At 41.6% G+C, this 20,831-nt stretch overlaps 1 protein-coding gene across 3 annotated transcripts in view; it reads right to left on the bottom strand.

Moving 5' to 3' along the window:
* The window catches only part of Hira (histone cell cycle regulator), a 99,068-nt gene that overhangs the window by 34,552 nt on the left and 43,685 nt on the right, over window positions 1-20,831 (bottom strand). For all 3 annotated transcript variants that reach the window (XM_085832458.1, XM_085832457.1, XM_085832459.1), the window contains 4 exons: window positions 18,743-18,958; window positions 17,101-17,186; window positions 11,322-11,516; window positions 9,178-9,339 (listed from right to left, as the gene is read on the bottom strand). In XM_085832458.1, coding sequence (XP_085688584.1) covers window positions 9,178-9,339; window positions 11,322-11,516; window positions 17,101-17,186; window positions 18,743-18,958 — 659 coding nt within the window. The remainder of the gene's footprint in view (window positions 1-9,177; window positions 9,340-11,321; window positions 11,517-17,100; window positions 17,187-18,742; window positions 18,959-20,831) is intronic.

The raw sequence follows: 20,831 nt of genomic DNA, 5'->3' as shown, positions 1-20,831 counted from the left end.
CAGACAACCTCCTCCACCACCATAACTTGAAGTAGCCGCATCCTTTCCTTTTTATTTTTTTTCATTCATCTGGTGCCAAAACCTACCGTTGTGAGGCCAAACTGCTAGATAAAGTACCCACTAACATGGCATATCCTTTAATCAAGAATAAAATGCCATGTCAAATTACTCTTTGTTCTTGTTAGTACACCAGAATAATTTTTTTCCAGCTCCTTCCAGGCTACTCTAGCACAGTTCAGTGAGAACTCTCCAACCGTGAGCCCAAATAAATCATGCCTTTCTTAAAAAGCAGTCCCCATCAAAAACTCATCTCACTTATAAAAGAAAAGGGCATTACCCTTCCTACTGAACTTCTTAGGTGAATGGAAATACTTAAAGTACTAAAAAAAAAAAAAAAAAGAAAAGAAAAGAAAAGAACACAGGTGCTGTGGAGGGCTTGAGCAAAAGTATTGCATGAATCTAGGAGTATGGAACCAACTTGGAAAATAAAGAACATGCCATCTAAAATAAACAATATACAATCTAGGAATCCACAGAGCTGTGTATGGTGGTACTTAACTGTGATGCCAGTCTTCAAGAGGCTGAGGCAAGACGACAGGGAGTTCCAGGCCAGCTAAACCCCATTCCACAAGACAAAAAAGAAAAATAAGAGGGCTGGAGAGATCAGTCAATATAATTTACTATGCACACAGGGGTTCCTTGGGAAGATAGCACGGAAGGTAAGAGTGCTTTCTGTGTAAGCACAAGACCTGGTCTGAATCCTCTGAACCCACATAAGATGCCCAGAACTGGGATGGGGGCCAGGACTTGGAAACAGATGGATCCTGAGAGTTCTCTGGTCAGTCGGCCTATCCAAAACAATGAGTAAAAGAGGATTCTTCAGGATTCCAATGGAGACTGAAGACAGGCAGTTCTCAAGAGTCCTCCAGGACTCCAGCACCAGACCTGCAACCTCATGGACAGAGCTACCAGATTCTTGGCATGAGACAGACATGGCAATACACACATATATATCCACTCATTATATCAGTTCTGCTCCTTTAGAGAATCCTGAGTACAATAAGTAACGAAATTTTCTTATTTAATTCCAAAAATAGCAGTAGAAAGCCTCTTCAACCGAAGGAATTATTAGAAATATAGTATCAGAATATAAAGAGAAATGAACACTCACTCAGACCTAAGACAAACTAATAAAAATGCCCAATGGAATACACAAGATGTTTGGACACTGTGAAAATGCCTAATTATAAGCATAGAATTCCATGCCAGAAGCATTTAAGAAATATTTTCAATATATTCATAGCAGAAAATTCACCATACTTCAAGAGATACCTATCCAGATTCATAAGACAGAGAGAACACCAAACAGACAAGAACAGAAAAGAAAACCTCACACCACATTATAACTGAAACACTGAGTACAGAGATAATAGAAAGTGTACTAAAAGCTGCAAAGGAGGAGTGCCTTGTCACATATAAATGTAGGCAGGCCCACATTTATAACAAATTATCTTAACAGAATAACAAAAGACATCTTAACAGAAATTTTAAATGACAGAAAGTCTTGAAAAGACATTTTCCAGTTAGTTCTAAAAGAAAAGTATACCAACAAAGATTACTACATCCAGCTAAACTGTCACAACGAAAGGAGAAAGAAAAATGTTCCATGATAAAAGCTTAAGGAATTTGTGAGCACTAAGCCCTATAGTATCCTTGTACAGAGGATACTGGAAGGAATTCTGCAAACTAAAGAAAATGATAAATACATCCAAAAAGCTGTACAAAAACAACTAATGAAGCTAAAGCAGTAGTCAAGAAAAACAGGATTAGGAAAACATCAAATACTACACAGTCAGCAAAATAAGAATTAACACATACCTTTTGATAATAACTGAGTATTAATTAATGATCTCAATTCCCCCAAAAGACACAGACAAACAGACTGGACTAAAAACAGGACCCATGTACTTGCTGCCTCCGAGACACACACTTCATCAACGCTACCTTGGTCTGAAAGGATAGAAAAAGTGATTCCAAAAACTGGAGCTAGACAATACAAGGCATCACTACTCTAACAACTGACAAAACAGACTTCAAATGAAACCTAGTCAGAAGTGATAAAGCAATTTCTTCATATTGATTAGGGATACAAGCTATCAAGAGGAGTTTACAATTTTAAGCATGCACACACCAATACAGGTGTACTCAATAACCTGAAAGCCCAGGTAAACTGAGACCCTCCTAACAGGAAAGCTGACTTGACTAATAACACCTGTAGAAGCTTCAGGTAAGAAAATCCACACACCAAACCCACTGGTATCTACCATTTCAAGACTGTAGCAGAACTGAACTGCAGATGTAATTTCCATACCCAAAGTACCCCCCTTTTCTACCCTAAAAAACCCCAAGGCCCCCACACCAAATGTGCAGTCTCCACTTCAGTTGTTCTGATTAAAGAACAATTCTGTTTCTGTCTGTCTTTTATCCATCAATCCCAATCTAACAAAGATTACCAAGACAGATAGATCACCCAGACCATAAACAAGCACATGAAAAACTCACAGAAAAACACCAAAACTAAATGCACTGTTAAGTTTCAAAACCCAGACAAGCAGCGTAGGTGCCTATTTAACATTATCAAAGCAGACCTGGCCTCCAAGTTCTTCTCCCAGCATCAATCTGTCCCTCAGACCCCACCCTCTTCTCTGAACTCTCCAACCCAGGGGCTGGGCTGCCCTTCCCCTAGAGGTTCTTCCTTAAATAATCCAGACATTTTTGTTACCTGATTCTTTTTGTACTTTTGGCCTCCTGGCTGCAGCACCTGGTTCCCCTCTCTCTTTTCTCCTCCCCCTATACCCACAAGGCTCAGGGTACTGACCACTCTGGGCTCTCCCCAAAGTGTCTGCCTCTGGCTGTGCTTTCCCACATCCACATAATAAACTTTCTCCTCCACCACACAGAAGAGCTGTCTTTTTTATTTCTTTTTTTCATTCAGACATCGAGGATCAAATGTACCTAAAACATCTACAGAATCTTCCACACCAACACCTCTGTGCTGTTTAATTGTAACTGTCTAGATCATGGCATGAGAGCATGTTGGTAGGAGGCTGTCTTCATTGTATGGACCACTGTGTGTGCTGGCGTGGGAGGCAGCATTCCCTAGGCAGGACTGAGTGGGAGAGAAGAAAGGCTAGCAGAGAGCAAGCAAGGATATGTGCGTTTCTTCTCTTTCTACTCTTGACTGTGAATGTGCTAACTTAACCTCCTGCCTTGACTTTACCTCAGGAATGGACTATAACCTAGAATTACCTAAGTCAAATAAACTTTCTCCCCTAAGTTGTTTCCTCAGAGCATTTGTTCCAGCAACAGAAATAAAACAAATGTCGAGTGCACATTCTTCTTAGCTTCCCCTCAAGTTTTTACTAAACAGATCATGAGCTGGGACAAAAAAGAAAAGTTAGGTAAATATCAGAAAACTGAAACAACCTCTTATATTGATCTGACCACAAACAGATAAATCGAGAAAACAAGGTACTACAAAAATACACAAACTCATCGATATTAACAAAATTATTATTAAGTGACAAGTGGGTCCATAAAAAAATTCATAGCTTTTAATGAAAATGAAATCACAGCATACCAAAACCTATATAAATAACAGTATTACTTAGAGGAACGTTTATAGCAACAAGTATCTACATTATAAAAAATAAAAGAAACCTCAAATGATTGACAATGTGCCTCAGGACTTGGGGAAAAATGAACATGGGCAAACTCCCAAATCGGCAGACAAAAATAATTAGTATCATCATAGCAGTAAGTAATGAAAAGAAAATACAGGAAAAAACTAAAGGCAAACAAGATTGACAAACTCTCAGCTAAACCAATAAGAGAACACCCAATCAGTGAAAGGGAGAGCAGGGAGCCATGGCAACAGATGCCAATGAAATCCAGAAAGGCACTAGGAAAGAAAACTGGAAAATCTCATAGAAATAGATGAATTTCTAGCTACATAAGCCAAGATGAGCCAAATAAACAGATCAATGATAAGCAATGAGATGAAAGCAGTAATAAAAATAAATCTCCCAAGTAATAATGAAAGTCCAGGCGCAGAGAAAGTTTCACAGGTCTGCACAATTATACCAGACATGAGGCTAACAATTTGGATCAACAGGTAAAAAGTACTTGTCACCAATCCTGAAATCCTGAATTCAATCCCCTGACACTCACAGGATACAAAGAGAACCTATCCCTGAACTTTACATACATAAGGAGGCATACACATGTCCATACTAAGTCATACTACACTAGATAAATAAATCACTACAATAAACTACCCTGAGACTCGACATCACCCTAGTCAGATATCAGGAAAACAAATAATAAAATAAAATGGTGAGAATACGAAAAAAAGTAACCTTTTTCTCTGTTTGTGTGAGTGTAAACTGGTACAGCCACTATGAAAATCAGTAAACTACCACATAACTCAGATATACTACTCTTGGGCACAAAACCGAAAGGAACACAGGAAGGCTTGCACATCCATGTTTACTTATGCTCTGTGATAAAAAGAGATCAACCTAGATATTCAAGGACAGATGAATCCTGCTTCATATACACAATGGCCATTTTACCCAACTGTAAAGAAAAATGAAATTACAAAATTTACAAGAAAATGGAACTAGAAAATAGTATATATTAAATGACACAAGGGAGGCTCACAGTAACCACTTCTCTCTCAAATGCAGATCCTAGGTGTTAATTTTTACATATCTGCATTTATGTGAGAATGAGTGTGGAGTCTAAGACAGAAGACCATGGGAGGAGGAATAAAGGTCTAAAGGTAGGAGGAGGGAAGTACAATCCACATGACAGGAATGTAGAAGAGGGATGCTAGGAGTCAAAAGGTTAAGTAAGATGCAAGCAGAGACAGGAGAGAAAAGAGGTGCAGGACCAATCAAAATTAAGGGTGTATGAAAAAGCCTTAAGGAGACCTTATACTTGGTAAACTAATAAAGTTAAAAAGAAGAGTAGATGGCGGTGCCAGGCAAGAGTGGATGAAACTGTTCCCAGAAGCCACAAGTTATTAAATAGAAAGTCTTCATGTCAGGGCTACTTCCTTACAAGACATTGCGTAGGGAGCCTTGAGAGTCCCAAAACAAGATAAGCAATTGCACTAAGGTTGACTGCCCACTAGAGCTAGATGGTAAAGCCCTATTGCCAAAGATACCACATGCTCTGAAGACATGGAAAAATCAAGCTAGAACTGGAATGGCCCTGTTTTCCTTGCTGGCTAGTCCTCACAGGGCCAGGAGGATGGGCCAGAACTGTCATCAACAATCTTACTAATCTTACTTCATGCTGCATGTAAACTGACTGATCAAGCAGGATGTGCCCATTGGTACAACAGTGACAAGCCTGTCATGGCTTTTTTTTTTCTTTATCACTCTTTCACAACAGATTTTATTGGTCGAGGAGCAGAGTATATACACATTCCAATTCTTATCACACATACCCAAAAAGATCCATATATTGTGTTCACATACCCAAACTCTGAAGAGTCAAATTGTGTTAAACATGTGAATGAAGAGCTACTATGTATTGTTTTTCTTTGAACTTATTCCAATGGTATTCCAGCCTCAAACTTGGCAAGTTTCCCTAAGACCTCTCATAACAACCAAATGCTCATTAATCCTCAATTCCACCAATTCACAATTTCATGCCACACACAAAACATATTCAAAAATCTCCATCTTTCACAGCACATTACCAGAACTGTTAGGAAAATGGAAGGACTGCCATGACCTCAGGCATCACAGGTCTGACAGGACGAGGACTGGCTTTCTTACGAAATAGTTCTACTACAAACACGGGACCAGATAGAACTGAAAATATTCCAGACACAAATGCACAACTGAGACTCCAAATTGCTTTGTATTGCAGGATATAAAACTAGCCCCCCTAAGGAATGTCATGGTGACCCCAAAGATAGTCACAGCCTCTCCTGATTCAGTATCCAGCTATTTTCTGCTTGTATCAAAAAATAAACAACCAGCAAATGATTTAACCTCTTAAAAAAAACATTTACACTTAAAAAATGGGGGCTGATGAGATGGCTCAGTGGTTAAGAGCGCTGACTGCTCTTCCAAAGGTCCTGAGTTCAAATCCCAGCAACCACATGATGGCTCACAACCACCCGTAACAAAAATCTGATGCACTCTTCTGGAGTGTCTGAAGACAGCTACAGTGTACACACATATAATAAATAAATAAATAAATAGATAGATAAATAAATAAATAAATAAATAAATCTTTTTTTTTTTTTTTTTTAAATGGGATAAGGTATGATTCCCTCACCTTGTAAAAAAAGTTTCTAGAGCTACTAAAAAACTCACATTACAAAATGGTTGATAAAAATATTCCTCTGGGGGGCTGGTGAGGTGGCTCAGTGGGTAAGAGCACCCGACTGCTCTTCCGAAGGTCCGGAGTTCAAATCCCAGCAACCACATGGTGGCTCACAACCATCCATAAGGAGATCTGACTCCCTCTTCTGGAGTGTCTGAAGACAGCTACAGTGTACTTACATATAATAAATAAAAAAAAAAAAAAAAAAAAAAAATCCAGGGACCACTGACAGACATGACAGATGCTTAGTCAGCCATGGCTTCTTTCTCTTCTTCAGAGGCGGGACTCTGGTTTTCCGTCTCTCCATTGTCTGCAGGCAGCTCTGTGGTTTGCTGGTCAGCCACGTCAGCCTGTTTGCCCTTCGCTCCCCTCTTCCCTTTTATCTGCACTTTTTTGTCTGATGCTTTATCCTTTCCCACAGCCTTTTTTGGCCTTGTATCCACCTTGGCAGGGGCGGACTTGGCCAACAGACTCGCAGAGCATCTTGGGCATCATGGGAGGGCAGGGTGGGAGATGCATAGGATGCCAGATCTGTCACAGAGCTGCACTGCCTAGCTGCCATCACACAAACTGCTGCTATCCATAGGGGAGGCGGTGGGAGAACCCCTGTCATGGTTCTTATCAGAACTGAGGCCCACTCACCAAGAAGAAACTCTCCTGATGGGTACTGTAAACCTCAACAAAAGCCTGTGAGATCATCAACCCCACTCTAGAAGCTAAATGGATATTGATGTACCTACCAAACTGCCTTCTAAATACTTACACTTATGTTCATAGATCAGTGCTGCTGCCAGCCTTGATCAAAGACTCTTCTTGTACTGGGCAGCAGGAAGTATAATTGGTCAAAATACTGAGTAAAAGTGAATGCTGAATGCTCATCCATAAATGTGGAAGCTTAATCATACCCTTCCCTTATGTGTACAGCTGGAAGATCGTGCGAGACCTTGGGGACAAAGCTACTGAGGAGACCAACCCTCAAGTTCAATGAAACTGCCAATTCAAGTTAGCCTCAGCTTCTGAGTCAGCAAGTATACTACTGAAGAAAATGGTGATTGGCCAATAGAACCAATAAGCCACTCATGACAGACCTCAAGGAGCACAAGGTCTTTCCAGCTATAGTGCTTCACCACTCTCTCCAATCAGCATTTAGCTCATTCAGTCCAGAAGTCTCTCCATTCTTCCAAACAGACTTCAGTACCTTCAAATAAGCATGGGAACTCCTTCTTAACAACTGTCCTACAGAATATCTTCTGGGGGATTTCCTGCAAACGTGTGTGTCCTCTCCTAAGTTTTAAATTTCAAGGACTTTTCAGTAATCTATTTTTAGATGCCTGTACTTTTAATAGCAAATCTAAGAAACAGATGTCTAACCCAATGATTGATATATACATATATATATATATATATATGGTTTCTTCTCAAGAGTTTTACACTTTTAGTTCTTATACGTAGTTCTTTGATCCATATTGACTTAGTTGTGAGTAACTGTATCTTTTAAGACTTTAAGTATATCTACTTTATAATCTCCTTTTAACAATTCTATGATACAATTTATCAAGGCCTAATGTTTACATGCTTGACATCCCTGACATTTCTACACAACAGACTCTCTTTCTCTTTCTCTCTCCCTCCCTCTCCCTCACATCCCCCTTTTCTCTCCCACCCTCATGGTCTTTCTGTCTCAGTTCCCAGCATGCTGTGGTTATAGGTGTGCACTACCATGCCAAGTTGGACTACTTTAAGTGTTTTAAGTCTACCCAGGTACTGATTTGTTGGTGGCAATACTTTATCCTTTATCCTAAGCAGAAGAATGTCTCCAGATTTACATCTTTGACAAAGGCTTCCAGATATTAACACGAACAAAATCCTCTTTTGAGCTCATTTCCTAGTATAGTGACTTGTAGCTGGCACATGTAAAGTTACATTGACTCCAAGGATACCTAACCCTGGGACAAGCTCAGACGCTCCCAACTTCTCTGCCATGTTTCTGAGATACCAGTTGGGTTTGGTGCTAGCACGCAATTCTCAATGAAGCCCACCTTTTCCAAGTGGTTTGACCTTAAAAGTGACTCAGTTACAACACCTCCATGTCTCAGAACAAAGATTTTTTTGTCTTGAACTGATGTGGCCATCAATACTCAAGGTCCTTTGCTAGCCTGTCACCTAATATTTACAGTATAATTAAGCCCACTGCTCTGGATTTTTTTTCATTCACCCACAGTTTTTTAGGTGGTGGGTGCTGTAAAATATCACATATTTTAGAGATCTGGGTTTGTTTGTTTACTTGCTTGCCTTTTGCTTGTTTGGAGACAGGGGTAGTCCTCTGTGGCCCTGGCTGGCCTAGTGTCTACTCTATATGTTAAGAAGATAGAAGAAATAGTTATGTCGCATCAAGTCTGCAGAGTTTAGAGGGCCATGTGTCCTACCAAGACCTAACTTAAATCCCCTGTGTCTTCAGTCACCTCTCAGCAGACTCAGTGTAACAACAGCAGAGCCTTCTATTTTCCCAACCACACATTTGCTCCATTTCTCAGCAAACTCTGAGATCCAGAGTTGAAGAGTATTCTTGGCAGGTGGCTAGAATGTCAGCTCTTGTGCCTCTTCCCTTTGTCTCCTCAGACCACAGCATCCTCCCCACAGCACCTTCCAGCCACCTCTCCACTTTCAGCAGGCACTGCTTCTTTCACTCACAGAAGCCCCTGGAGCCTTGCTCTCCTAAAGGAGGCAGGATGCATGGTAAAGTCCCAAGGAGATACAGTAGCTACCACCTACCTTTCAACAGCTGTTGGAATCACACTGGTCAAGGAAGGAGCACCTGGTGTGGCTTTGGACCGTTCTGTGAACCGGGAATCAAATGCTTTCATGGGTTCAATCTTGGATGGGGTTGTTAACACAGAGGGTGACGATGCAGCAGGAGTAGAGGTAGCATTCATACTGGGGGAAAGATGGGAGATTCGTCAAACACAAGCAACAAAGGACTTGATGGTCTAGGACTTACATAACTTGGAGCTCATCTAAAGAAGTGTAAATATCAACCTTCTTTCTACAGATACAAGAAAACTCCAAAACATAGTCTACTGTGTTGGGGTGTTTTTTGTTTGTTTATTTATTTGTTCTTTAATGTTCATGCATTAAGATTCTGAAAGTCTATCTGAGAAGTTCAAGGGCAAATGTATTCACATTTTCCCTTTTATGTTTTTGAACAATTTTGAGGGTTAGACAATATACTGGGTCTCCATAACCTCAACACAGCATGTCCACTCAAGTGACACTAACACGGGCTCTGCCACTTCCACGGTTAACTATAGTGGAAGCCCTCACTAGGTCTTGAAGTCATGACCTCATCCTGCCCTTCATCTTCAGTCTAGTCCCCTTGGTCCTAAGTGGGTTCACCCATTGCTCACTGGAATAATGGCAAAGTCTTTGCACTTTCTGGAACAGCTTATCTAGCTTTCCTCCTGCTCAAACCTACCCCAATTCCTGAGCAAAACTACTAGGTCTTGGTTTACCTCATGTAGACTGCTCTACTTCCATCTGCCTACATCACATTCCCATACCAGATGCCTGGCAATCATCTCCAATGGCACTGTTTTCCTCCTCCGTGATCTTTAGTTGCAAGTCACAAAACACTGCTCACCTCTGGTGGCACCTGCCCTTCCCCAAAACCCCTTGCTTGCTTCCTGAATATCATGCTGCAACACCTCCTCTCTGATGTGCACTCACTGTCTGATGAGCAGTGACATCATGCCAGAGACCAGAAGGAGGCTGCAGTAACCCAAGATTTGTTTCACTGACAGAGAAGAACTTGTACTTATCAGTTATGATATTTACATTTGGGTTCCATTGCCTATTAGAACCAACTTCCTAAAATGCAAGTCCCAAAGCCTCTGTCTCCCCTCTAAGAAAAGCCCAGGGTACCTAGCTTAGAATAGGAACCCTGCCTTCCCTCCTCTTTTCCAAACCCACCTAAGGGACTTGAAGCTCTGCTTTTGCCATTGTCCTGGCTCTCAGCTTTCCCTTGATTGTCTTGCATGGGCTCTAAGAGGAGCACTTTCTATAATATCAATGAAATCTGCTTACTAAGCCTCCCAATGGACAAATTGCCTTGTCTGCAAAAGGACCCCAAGAGTTACCCTGCAACCCTGTAGATGCCTCTTCCTTATTGGAGGACAAGCACCTGGCAATCAAGGCCTTGTATATACTTGGTCCTTACAGTGTATAGTCAACAGTAGGAATGTGGCCCACGTTCACTCTTACTCTCCCCGAGCCCTGACTAAATGATGGACAGTGAAAACATGGACTCAGTAAATTTGATTTGAAGTGTGATGGGGAATCTACATGCTCACAGGATCATCCGGCAGGAATGGAGCATGAAACTCAGAACAGTACAGGCCAAAGCCAGAAATATCAGGCCATCGCAGGTCTAGGTCTGCTAGAAAGTAGGCTGATCCTGTTGCAGGAAGTATCTCACTGGCAGGTTCCTAAATCTTTGTAGCTTTAATCTCAGCCAGCTTCTGTCAAGTTGACACAGCCTCAGAGACTAACTTAAAAAAATCAAACAAATCCTCCCATTTAAGGAGGACCCTCATTTTAAGCATTTCTTCTCTGTTTTAGTAAAGTGTTCATGAACTAATAAGAGAATGAAACTCTTTTCTTTTTTCAATGATTTGTTTTTATTTTATGTGCATTGGTGTTTTGCTTGCCTGATGTCTGTGTGAGGGTGTGAAATCACTTGGAGCTGGATTTCAGACAGTTGTGAGCTGTGATGTGGGTGCTGGGAATTGAACCCAGGTCCTCTAGAAGAGCAACCAGAACTTTCAACTGCTGAACCACCTCTCCAGCCCCTAGAACGAAACTCTTATCCCTGGAACCTAAACTTTCCCCAAGGACATGGCTGGTCCTTGGTGTTTACTAACCTGTCCTTACTGACAGATTCGCCTGTAGGCCTGGCACTGGTGGCTGCCACTGGTTCTGTGCAAGGCTTTGAGGCGCCGAAGGAGGGGGTACTGGAGTCCAGTGGTAGTAGCTGCTGACCACTAGGAGAGGAGAGCATGGTGCCTGCTAGGGAGCTGGAGAGTGGGATGCTGTTGAAGAATGCCGTGGAGAAGTCCCTGTCATTAACAAGGAAAAGTAAATCAGCACAAAAATGTCGCATGTAGTTATTTTATAACTTCTAAATGACATTTTTCTGGGTCTTAAGGCAAGGGTAATTTGCAAAGTTAAGATTTTTTTAAAATGAAACACTTAATACATAATTTAATTGACTCTAAAGTAAACTAGTAATACTAGTAAAAAAACTAGTAATAATACACTGCTGAAGACAACCAGGCTGCTATCTGGTTATTTTTACATGCTGCCGAGCCTACCATGCACCCTGTAGCATCTATAGCGGCCTCCCTTTTGAGGGACTGTAGACTTTCTTACTAGAAGGGCATATAATTTACTTAACACAGCCTCTACTAAGAAGTAGGTCTACCTCCCTGCTCCTGAGACATACTACCCCAACAGGAGGTATGATGTAAGTGTTAAGGCTGAGGGACCTGGGGTAGAGCAGCCAGGCTAACTCCCTTGCCAACTGCAAGCTCCCACACTTGTGCCTCTCAGTCACTTTCATCCTGCCTCACCTGACAGTTCTCATCTGTCAAGTGCTTAGACTCTCTCCATTGGGTTAGAATTAGATCCCAATTAAAGAATATTGTGTAATGCATATATAGAGCACATAGTAGCCACTGAAACATATATGGAATTAAATTGTCTTGTACTAACCAATTCCTGTGTAATGTGGGACATATTCAGAGGAATGTAGTTAGTGTAGCAAATGTAATGTTGTTTTACAAATGGTTCGGGTAAGCATTTCTAAAGCTCCTTCCTACTGGTTAAGTCACAAGTCACTTAGGGGAGTGCCTATTTCACCACAACTAAAAGGTGTTTTGCTTTTTGTGCTCCTGCTGCTCCTGCTGCTGCTGTTGCTGCTGCTGCTGCTGCTGCTGCTGCTGCTGCTGCTGGTGGTGTTGGTTGGATTTATGGTACCAGGATAGAATCCAAGCTTTACACATGTACAATAACTGTAATATTGCTGAGCCATGTACCCATACTTCCATTTACTTTGATAAAAGGTTTTTTAGTAGGTGGGCAATGAACTCATTCTGTAGCCTAGATAGACCTCCTGAATGGGTAGTATTACAGGTCTACCCTGCAAAGACTACCCTTACAGTTTTATCAAATTTCTTGCTATCAGTCAATTTGATGGATAATAAATAGTATTTTACTACAGTTTTGCTCCAAGGGAACAAATGAGGAAAAAAAAAAAGGGGGCGGGGTTGTGGTTGTCACTATAGATTATAGCCTGGCATTCATTTATGGAAAATATCTTTTATCTCTGAGACTATAAAAGTATTTTTCCATGGAATCTTATAAAACTGTAAGCAAAAATGTATTAAGGCCAGGCATGGTAGTTCACATCTTTAACAGCAGCAATCAGGAGGTAAAGGATCTCTAGGAGTTCAAAGCCAGCAGGGTCCTGGCCAGCCATGGCTACATAGTGAGTGAGACCCTGTCTTTACAAATAAAAGTTTTAAGTGATGACAGAAATAAAACAAGCAAAAAGCTGCTAAGCTTTGTAGAGATTTCTACTTTGAAATTGGTAAAGAGGGTGAGAGCCAATGTGGTTTCTAGAAGTCATCCCATTTCTCATTTGCGGAATTGGCCAATGCCTCATTACTGACTGAGACACTACCTTTAAAATTCCCTTAAGGCAGGCATGGTGGTGCACACCTTTAATACCAGCAATCAGGAAGCAGAGGCAAGTGGAGCTCTGTGAGTGCAAAGCCAACCTGGTCTACAGGACGAGTTACAGGCTGGCTAGCAGGGGCTACATGGCAAACCATTTTTAAAACTCCCTTGAATGGGGTAGTGAAAAGACTTTGTTGATAAACTACTTCCCACAAAATCATGAAGACCTGAGTTTTGATCTCCAACAATCACATAAAAAGCCAAACACAATGCCATGTGCCTATAATCCCAGTGCTAGGGAGGTGAAGACAGAAAAGTCGGTGCTTGTTGGCCAGTCAGTCCAGCTGAATTGATAAGCTCCAGGTCCACAAAGAGATCCTATCTCAAAAAATACAGTAGCAGCAACTGAGGAAGACACACTATAACAACTGCCTATATACACACACACTTCCTTGAAAATTTGAGCCTTTTGTGGAAATTCATTTATATGCTATTGGACTGCCTACTCATCTGCCAGTCCCTCCCTGTTTAAAACTTGTTTACATTTTATTTTCTGGTAGAGTTAGTTGTCCCTAATCAACCCCTTTGCTTTTTTTTTCCTTCTGAAATATCTCAAATATTACTACTTCTTCATATAACTTAAGAATTACCTTTCTAATTCTGAAAATTAGGACTTCTCCTCTTGGTGCATATTAAATTTGTTTAGGAATAACTGGCATTCTTGATATGAATCACCTTAGCTAATTTCTAGCACAACTTTTGTGGAATTTTCTTTGGGACTCTCAGAATTCTCTATGTGCACGTAAGGTGAATACATGTGTATATGTACATGTAGAGGCCAAAGGTCCCATAACAGTTATCTATGTCTATTATTCTCCATCTTTTTCAGTTTCTTGGTTTTTTTGGTTTTCTTACCATCTTTCTCACTGAACCTGGAGCTCACCAATTCAGCTAATAAGCCCCAAAGATCTGGCTATCTACACACACACACACACACAGACACACATACACACACATACACACACACACACACACACACACACACACCAGTATCTGGGTTCTAACCTGATGCTAGGGACAGGAACTCAGATCCTCATGTTTGTGCAGCAAGTATTCTACCCACTGAGCCACCTCCCCAGCCCAATCCTTGAACTTTTCTTCACAAATTTGCATTTCTTAGTTCAACCTGGTAGTATACGCCTGTAAGTCCTGCTACTCAAGAGGAGAAGGTGCAAAGGTTACTTGTACCTCCAAGTTCAACATCAGCCTGCACAACACATAAGATGCTGTCTTTAAAAAAAAAAATCATTTGTGAATGTGATTTCCTCCTTTGTATTGTCTAAAGGAGCTGCTGCTGAAGGCATTACTTGATCTCATTTGTATCCAGTGCATGCATCACTCACGGATTTCTCCAGGACAGGATCCTGCTATGTAGCCAAGACCGCCACAAACACGTAACCCTCCTGCCTCTCCATCCGAAATGCCGGAAGAGCAGCACAATAAGCTTTATTCTTTTTTGTTGCTGTCTACAGCAACCCCAGTGATATCCCTCTAGATCAGAGAGCCTTGAATAATGACATATTTCATGGTCTCCTGTGAACTCAGTGTTGACTAACTACAAAAAGCCTCAAAGAGGAACATTAAATTATAATCAGGGGAGTAAAATGTCATTTTATTTCTATACGTGATATGAAAGAAGTTATTATATTTCTAAATGTGATATGAAAAAAATAGTAAAATACCAGCTAAAGAAACCTCTATTTTCAATTCATTGATTTTTGAAGTCAAAACAATGTTGAATTTTATGAAAATGCCCCTTAAGCAACTATGGAACCCAGGTGTGTGTGTGTGTGTGTTTGTAGGTATACCATTTGTTTTGATCTGCTGACATGTAGCTTAAATTATATTCCATAATTTTGAACCTCTTTACTTACCTAAAATACACCTTATTTGACTGTTAAATTAGATTTTGGTTTTTTGTTTGTTTGTTTCTTTGTTTTGTTTTTTGAGGTAAGTATGCTGCCATGGCTGGCTTGGAACTGCCTATGTAGGTAAGACAGGCCTGAAACTCACAGATTTCTGCCTTTTTCTGTCTCTCACATGCTGGAATCAAAGGAATGTACCACCATGCCCAGCCCTGACATCAGCATCTCAACATGCTATAAGGTTCTCCATATAACTGTATTATTTAGGCGTTTGCACTGACATCTAGAAAGCATATAGGTCTGAAATTCATTATGTTCTTTGTGGTGATAAAGTCTATGTTGTCCAGGCCTGAGCTCCAGTGTTCACCTTGCCTCAGTCTCCTGAATAGCTGGGACTGTGTGATGTAATATAGTCAAGCACCATCATTTAGATTTAAGTTTCCCTTTCATCTATGTACTAGAATGTGTGACATATTATTACAACTCCCCTGAAAAGGCTTCCTAATCTGGGAGCTTTAAGGAAAGCAAACACACAATTTCTTGTCCTGCAACACATCACTTTTAGTAATTATGTGCGTGCGTGTGTGTGTGTGTGTGTGTGTGTGTGTGTGTGTGTTTGTCTCATACTTTTGATTCATTTTTTTATCTGTGAATATCTCCCACTTATACTTAACTTGCATATTTGGTTTTGATTAGCTGATATTTTGATATAAAGCTATTTGTTTAATATAGGAACCAGGAAGTAAAACATATTTATTAACATAAATTATCAAGTTCTGATACCAGAAAAGTGCCCAGTAGTAGAAAGGTAGGTGACTCAAGACCAGCAAGGAAGACCCTATGTCCTCTGCCTCCTCACTAGGTAAAGCATGAGAAGATTCAATGGATCACTGTGCACCAACACCACCTCCTTCCCTGCTACAGGCCTACATGTCTATACCGGATTCTAATAAAAGTTAGGAAGTGGCCTTACCCTATAATGGGGGAGGGTAGAAGAGTGAGTCGCCTGTCTGAGAGGAGACAAGCAAGTTCTGAACATGTGTCTAGTACACCTAGCAGATAAGTGAGGTTAGCATATCTTATGCATGAAGCCTCACTAGTTATCAAGGGAAACAGGAAGACCTAGAACAGCTCATGGATGAGCAACTGAGAAATGTAAAGGGCAGTCTCTGTGAGGGGCTTCCTGATGCTCTGAGCTGATCACTGTGTGGGTCTAAAACCCAGACAGACACCTGACAATGGCTGCTTTCACAAACCTGTCATTTCTAGAGAACAATCACTACAAACACACATCTGACTGCAGATATGCAGATAACAGCAAATGTAAAGAGGTCATACCCCCACTCCCTGCCTCCACAGCGTGCGTAATGCATCTCAGAGCCCTACCCTCTGTCCAGCAATTCCACTTCAGGAACTGCCCATGAGGACAGTCAAGTGTGTGTTCAAAGATTAACATGCATAAGAACTGGATACAAAATAGAAGTCCACAGTTGAGGAGCTGGTTCATTAACTTATGTTGCACTCAGACACAGGAATCTGGATAATAAGCAAGCAATGCTTCAGAGGACTATTTATTTAGTGGATGAAAGGCAAGATACAGTAGCAAGTGGGGAAAGACTGAAAATACAGATATCAAAATGATAACAGAGGCTGGATTAATGAATGATATTTATCCTCTTTTTTGAACTTTCACTATCTTTCTAAATTTTCAACTATATGTCTTTCATAATGGGAGTGGGGGGAGGGAAAAACTGTTACAAAAGGAAGAAAGCATAACTTCCTTTTTTGCCCTACAGTACCTTGCCAGCAGCTAGGCAGAGTAGAGGAGCAGCAAGCGGAGACATTCTGGCCTTGGGTCACTCAGTTTCTACCCTTCCACATGTGTGGAGAGTATATGGAGAGCCCTATGGGGACCATAAGGCTTTGAGATTATGGGGGTTGGCCCCAGTCTTCAAGATCCTAACTGGCTAACTGACAACAGAAGAAAAGAAGACCTCCCCAGACAAGGCCACAGAAAGCTTGGTGAAGGAGTGAGTACCCAGTGTCCAGCTGTGCTATGCAAAGAGGCGTGATTCTCCTCCGACCATCTGCTGTCCGAGTTTCCACTTGTTTCTTCAAAAGATTCTGGCAAAGTAGAGTCAAATAAGTGAATACAAAAGTTTCAGCTAACCACATCCAAATATCAAAAACTCAAGCTGTCCTCTCTTTTCCCTTATGATGAGAACATTTAGCTCTTCTAGGAAACAAGCATGAACTATAGTATGGGTAGCCGCAGTCTCCATGCTGCACAACACAACTCTAGGACTTGGTGCTCATGTTGCCTTCCGAGCCCCTGGCACCCATCACTCTTCTCTCCGCTCCTATGAATTTGACTACATCTCTTCTCATCAGGCAGCACTTGTGCTTCTGTCTCTGTTTCACTGTTAGGGTGTAAGCATTAAGTGTGCATATGTCATGTATATCTCACTATGGTGATGAAAAATAAAGGCGGGTAAGGAAATGTATTCTAATTCTCCTTTCCCCAGCCTTGTTGGTACAAAGAAAGCCAACCTGCTGCCAAACTTAGACACGTTTACAAGACATGTTTTTTATTTGATACAGAGAAGCATCAAAAATAGAAAGCTCCCAGCTGAACTGGCTAAAAGAGCCTTCTTCCATGTCATCAGTACCAGACATGACCAAAGTTAGGCTGTAAGCACATGACATCTAACAGCCATTAGGTAATTCAGGGACCTTAGGATAAAGGTATGAACTTGTGAGCCGTACTCTTCTCACAAAGTGGTGACTTGCAAATCAACTTTATTTATAATAAATAAAAAATAAACAAACATGTCACTCTGTAACTAGAACATATTCTATATATAGCCCAGGCTGGGTTCAAACTTGCAGTGATCATCCTGCCTCAGTCTGCCAGGTGCTAGGTTTATAAATACGACCCATCATGCCTGGCTTTAAACTGACTTTTATCATGGTTTCCTTAAAAGGCATGTAACTGTGGTTCCCAATCAAACATTCTGACAAATTGACTTAGAGAGGCTTGTTGGCCTCTATAAATAAGCTCCTGAACAAGACTGCTTTCTCAGTTCTCAGTGAGATCCATGCCTCTGATGCTGCCTTGCCCCATTATCCTTGTCTATCAGTAAAATACAGGCTTCCAGAAGAAGGGGAACCCAAACTTCTCTAAGGACAAGTAATCAAATTTCTCAGAATCTACAAATTTTTTTTTTTTTTTTTTTTTTGGTTTTTCAAGACAGGGTTTCTCTGTGTAGCCCTGGCTATCCTAGAACTCACTTTGTAGACCAGGCTGACCTCGAACACAGAAATCCGCCTGCCTCTACCTCCCAAGTGCTAGGATACAAGGCATGTGCCACCACGCCGGGCAGAATCTACAATTTCCTGGAGAGATAAGTAGTGAAGACTTGGCAGTTTCTGCAAAGGATAACCTCTTCTATTGCTCCCTGGGGAATAGAGTCCTGTGATAAAGGTTTATTAGCATGGGCTCCAGCTGGCTAGGGTCCAGCCTCATACTCACCAAATACCCTCTTCACCATCACTCATGCCCCGGCCCAATCTCTGTGTCCTGTGCAGACCTCCCGGTTCATGTTCCATCTGTTCACCCCCTTTGCCCTGTCTCTGGGCATGTGCTCAAGTCTTTTAGTGCCACTGGACCATGCCCTCACCTTTCTGATATCTTCTAGACTTTCCCCATTGACCACACCCGTGACTGAGGATGCTGAGCTTGTCTCCCTAGTCGTGGCATTCTTCTGGTCCAGCTGCTGCTGTTGCTGTCTCCGCTGGTACTTGAGCATCTCAGGGTTCTCAATAACAGCTGTGGAAAGCTGGGCCTCAGTCATTATTGCCAGGCTCTTGCCATAGGTAGACTGGTGAATTCGGCTCTGTTGGAAGCAGGGAGAGGTTTGACACATGGGTTTGAGTATCATCATGGCTGAAGTTGCCAACCAGCAGGTGCAGTATACTGCTCACTCTTCTGGCTCTAAGAGCAGAATAGCTCAGGAGGCCAGCTCACCATCAGTTCCCACTCGACTGCCAGTCACTGACTAGACATGTCTGTTAACATCCCTCATCTCTCACAAGATGTTACAACCTCCTGTACATCTACTGTTGGGAAGACAGTGAGACAATGACAATAAATCACCTTTTACACTGACTAGTACAAAACATATAGCCGTGAATACTGTCACAACTGAAATGCAGATTCCCAAATTAGTAACTTAAGGTTCTTTTGTTATACCAAGAACCCTAAGCACTCTCACAGAACCAACATGCTCTCTCTTCTCTTATGGATGCCAGCCACCATGGCAGGAGATCTCATGCAACTAGCATTGCCTCTAAAGAGCATTGGAGGCTTCTCAGCTCCCCCATCATGGTCCTTCTGTGCAGATCTCCTCCCAGCCCCAGGGCTTGATAATCCTCTGCCATAACAAGCAAGACAAGGACCTCAGGAGAAGAGGGGCAGCATCCCACAACACCATTTAAGCAGTTTTCATAAAAACATGCCAAGAAGCAGATCCACAAAAAGATGTGCAAATGACAGGGCTGTATCCTGCCCAGGAAACAGGGCCTAGAGTTAATCAGTATCTGGTATCTGGCTCATAGATGATGTCTAGTTAAGTCTAGTTAAGTTAGTAGGCAGCCTTCTTCTACGACAAGGACTTTAAGTCTCACTCCTGCTAGTGCCTAAGCAGCCCCAGGAATCTTCCCCTTCTACTGTCCTGTGTCCTGTGCCTCTCCCAAACCCAACCTCTGTAATCTCAAGCCAAATTTTGATCTTGGCCAAGACTTTTCTAGAGTTCCTTAAACACAGAGTCACTGTCAATGATCAGGGAGATGATAAAATACACGGGACTCTTCCATAAGCTCTCATACTGACTCTCCAAGAGGCAGAGAAGGGCCCAATGATCCTTGATGACAGGGATAAGGCAGAATGAAGATTCTAGGTCACTCAGAAATTTACTCCTTCTTTTAAAAAAAAAAAAAAAACACTGGCAGGCTGCCCCCCATTCCAAGCACAGTGCATAAGGTAGACTCCACCCCGAGGGATTTACATCTTAGTTGAGGGTGGTGGTGTCGCACAGTAGATTAAGAGGTAGCTTACCCCCAGCAACAGCATCACTAAGTGGATAGCTGCTGACCTGCTCTGGGCTTCCACAGAGCTCCATTCAGACAAATGGATATAATACCCCATTAACGGTTGGCAAAAGTCTGTCGGTAGAAAGAACAGTTTCTGTGTCTATAGCAGGTAAAGCAGAGCCTTTCCCAAAGCCCATACAGAAGTCCAGGGAGGCCCCATGCTCTGAGAAGAGACAGAGATGAGGGAGCCTGACTCAGAGGCAGCAGGCCTAGCTCACACATCCACTTTTATACTTAAAGGAAAAGTGGTCCTCACAAAGGGCCATGCTATTTTCTTAGGCTTGGGTACCTCACTGATGAAATAGATGAGACCTGCTTTATAAATGTTACTGTTATAAAATAACTCAAGTCCTTTCTTATGGTATCTAGGGAGAAAAGGTTTGCAGAGAAAACTTAAGGAGGAAAGGAGGAAAAAAAAACCACAAACCATGAAAGAGGGCATAGATCAAACACAAAGCTAAGAAGCAACAACAAGCAGATCTTCTAGTCCAGCTCCTACTTTTCAGCACTGGGTTTGGTCTCTTGGTGCAAAGACTCTCTTGGCAAGATTTCTGCCAAGTTTTAAACTTTACCTTAATTTTTTAATATTTTTTAAAAACTAAAAATGGCCAGGCAGTG

Source organism: Mus caroli, unplaced genomic scaffold, assembly GCF_978045245.1.
Source record: "Mus caroli unplaced genomic scaffold, Mus_caroli_1 scaffold_17, whole genome shotgun sequence".
NCBI lineage: Eukaryota > Metazoa > Chordata > Mammalia > Rodentia > Muridae > Mus > Mus caroli.
Note: the sequence above shows the minus strand (reverse complement) of the source record. Positions and strands in the feature narration are given on the sequence as shown.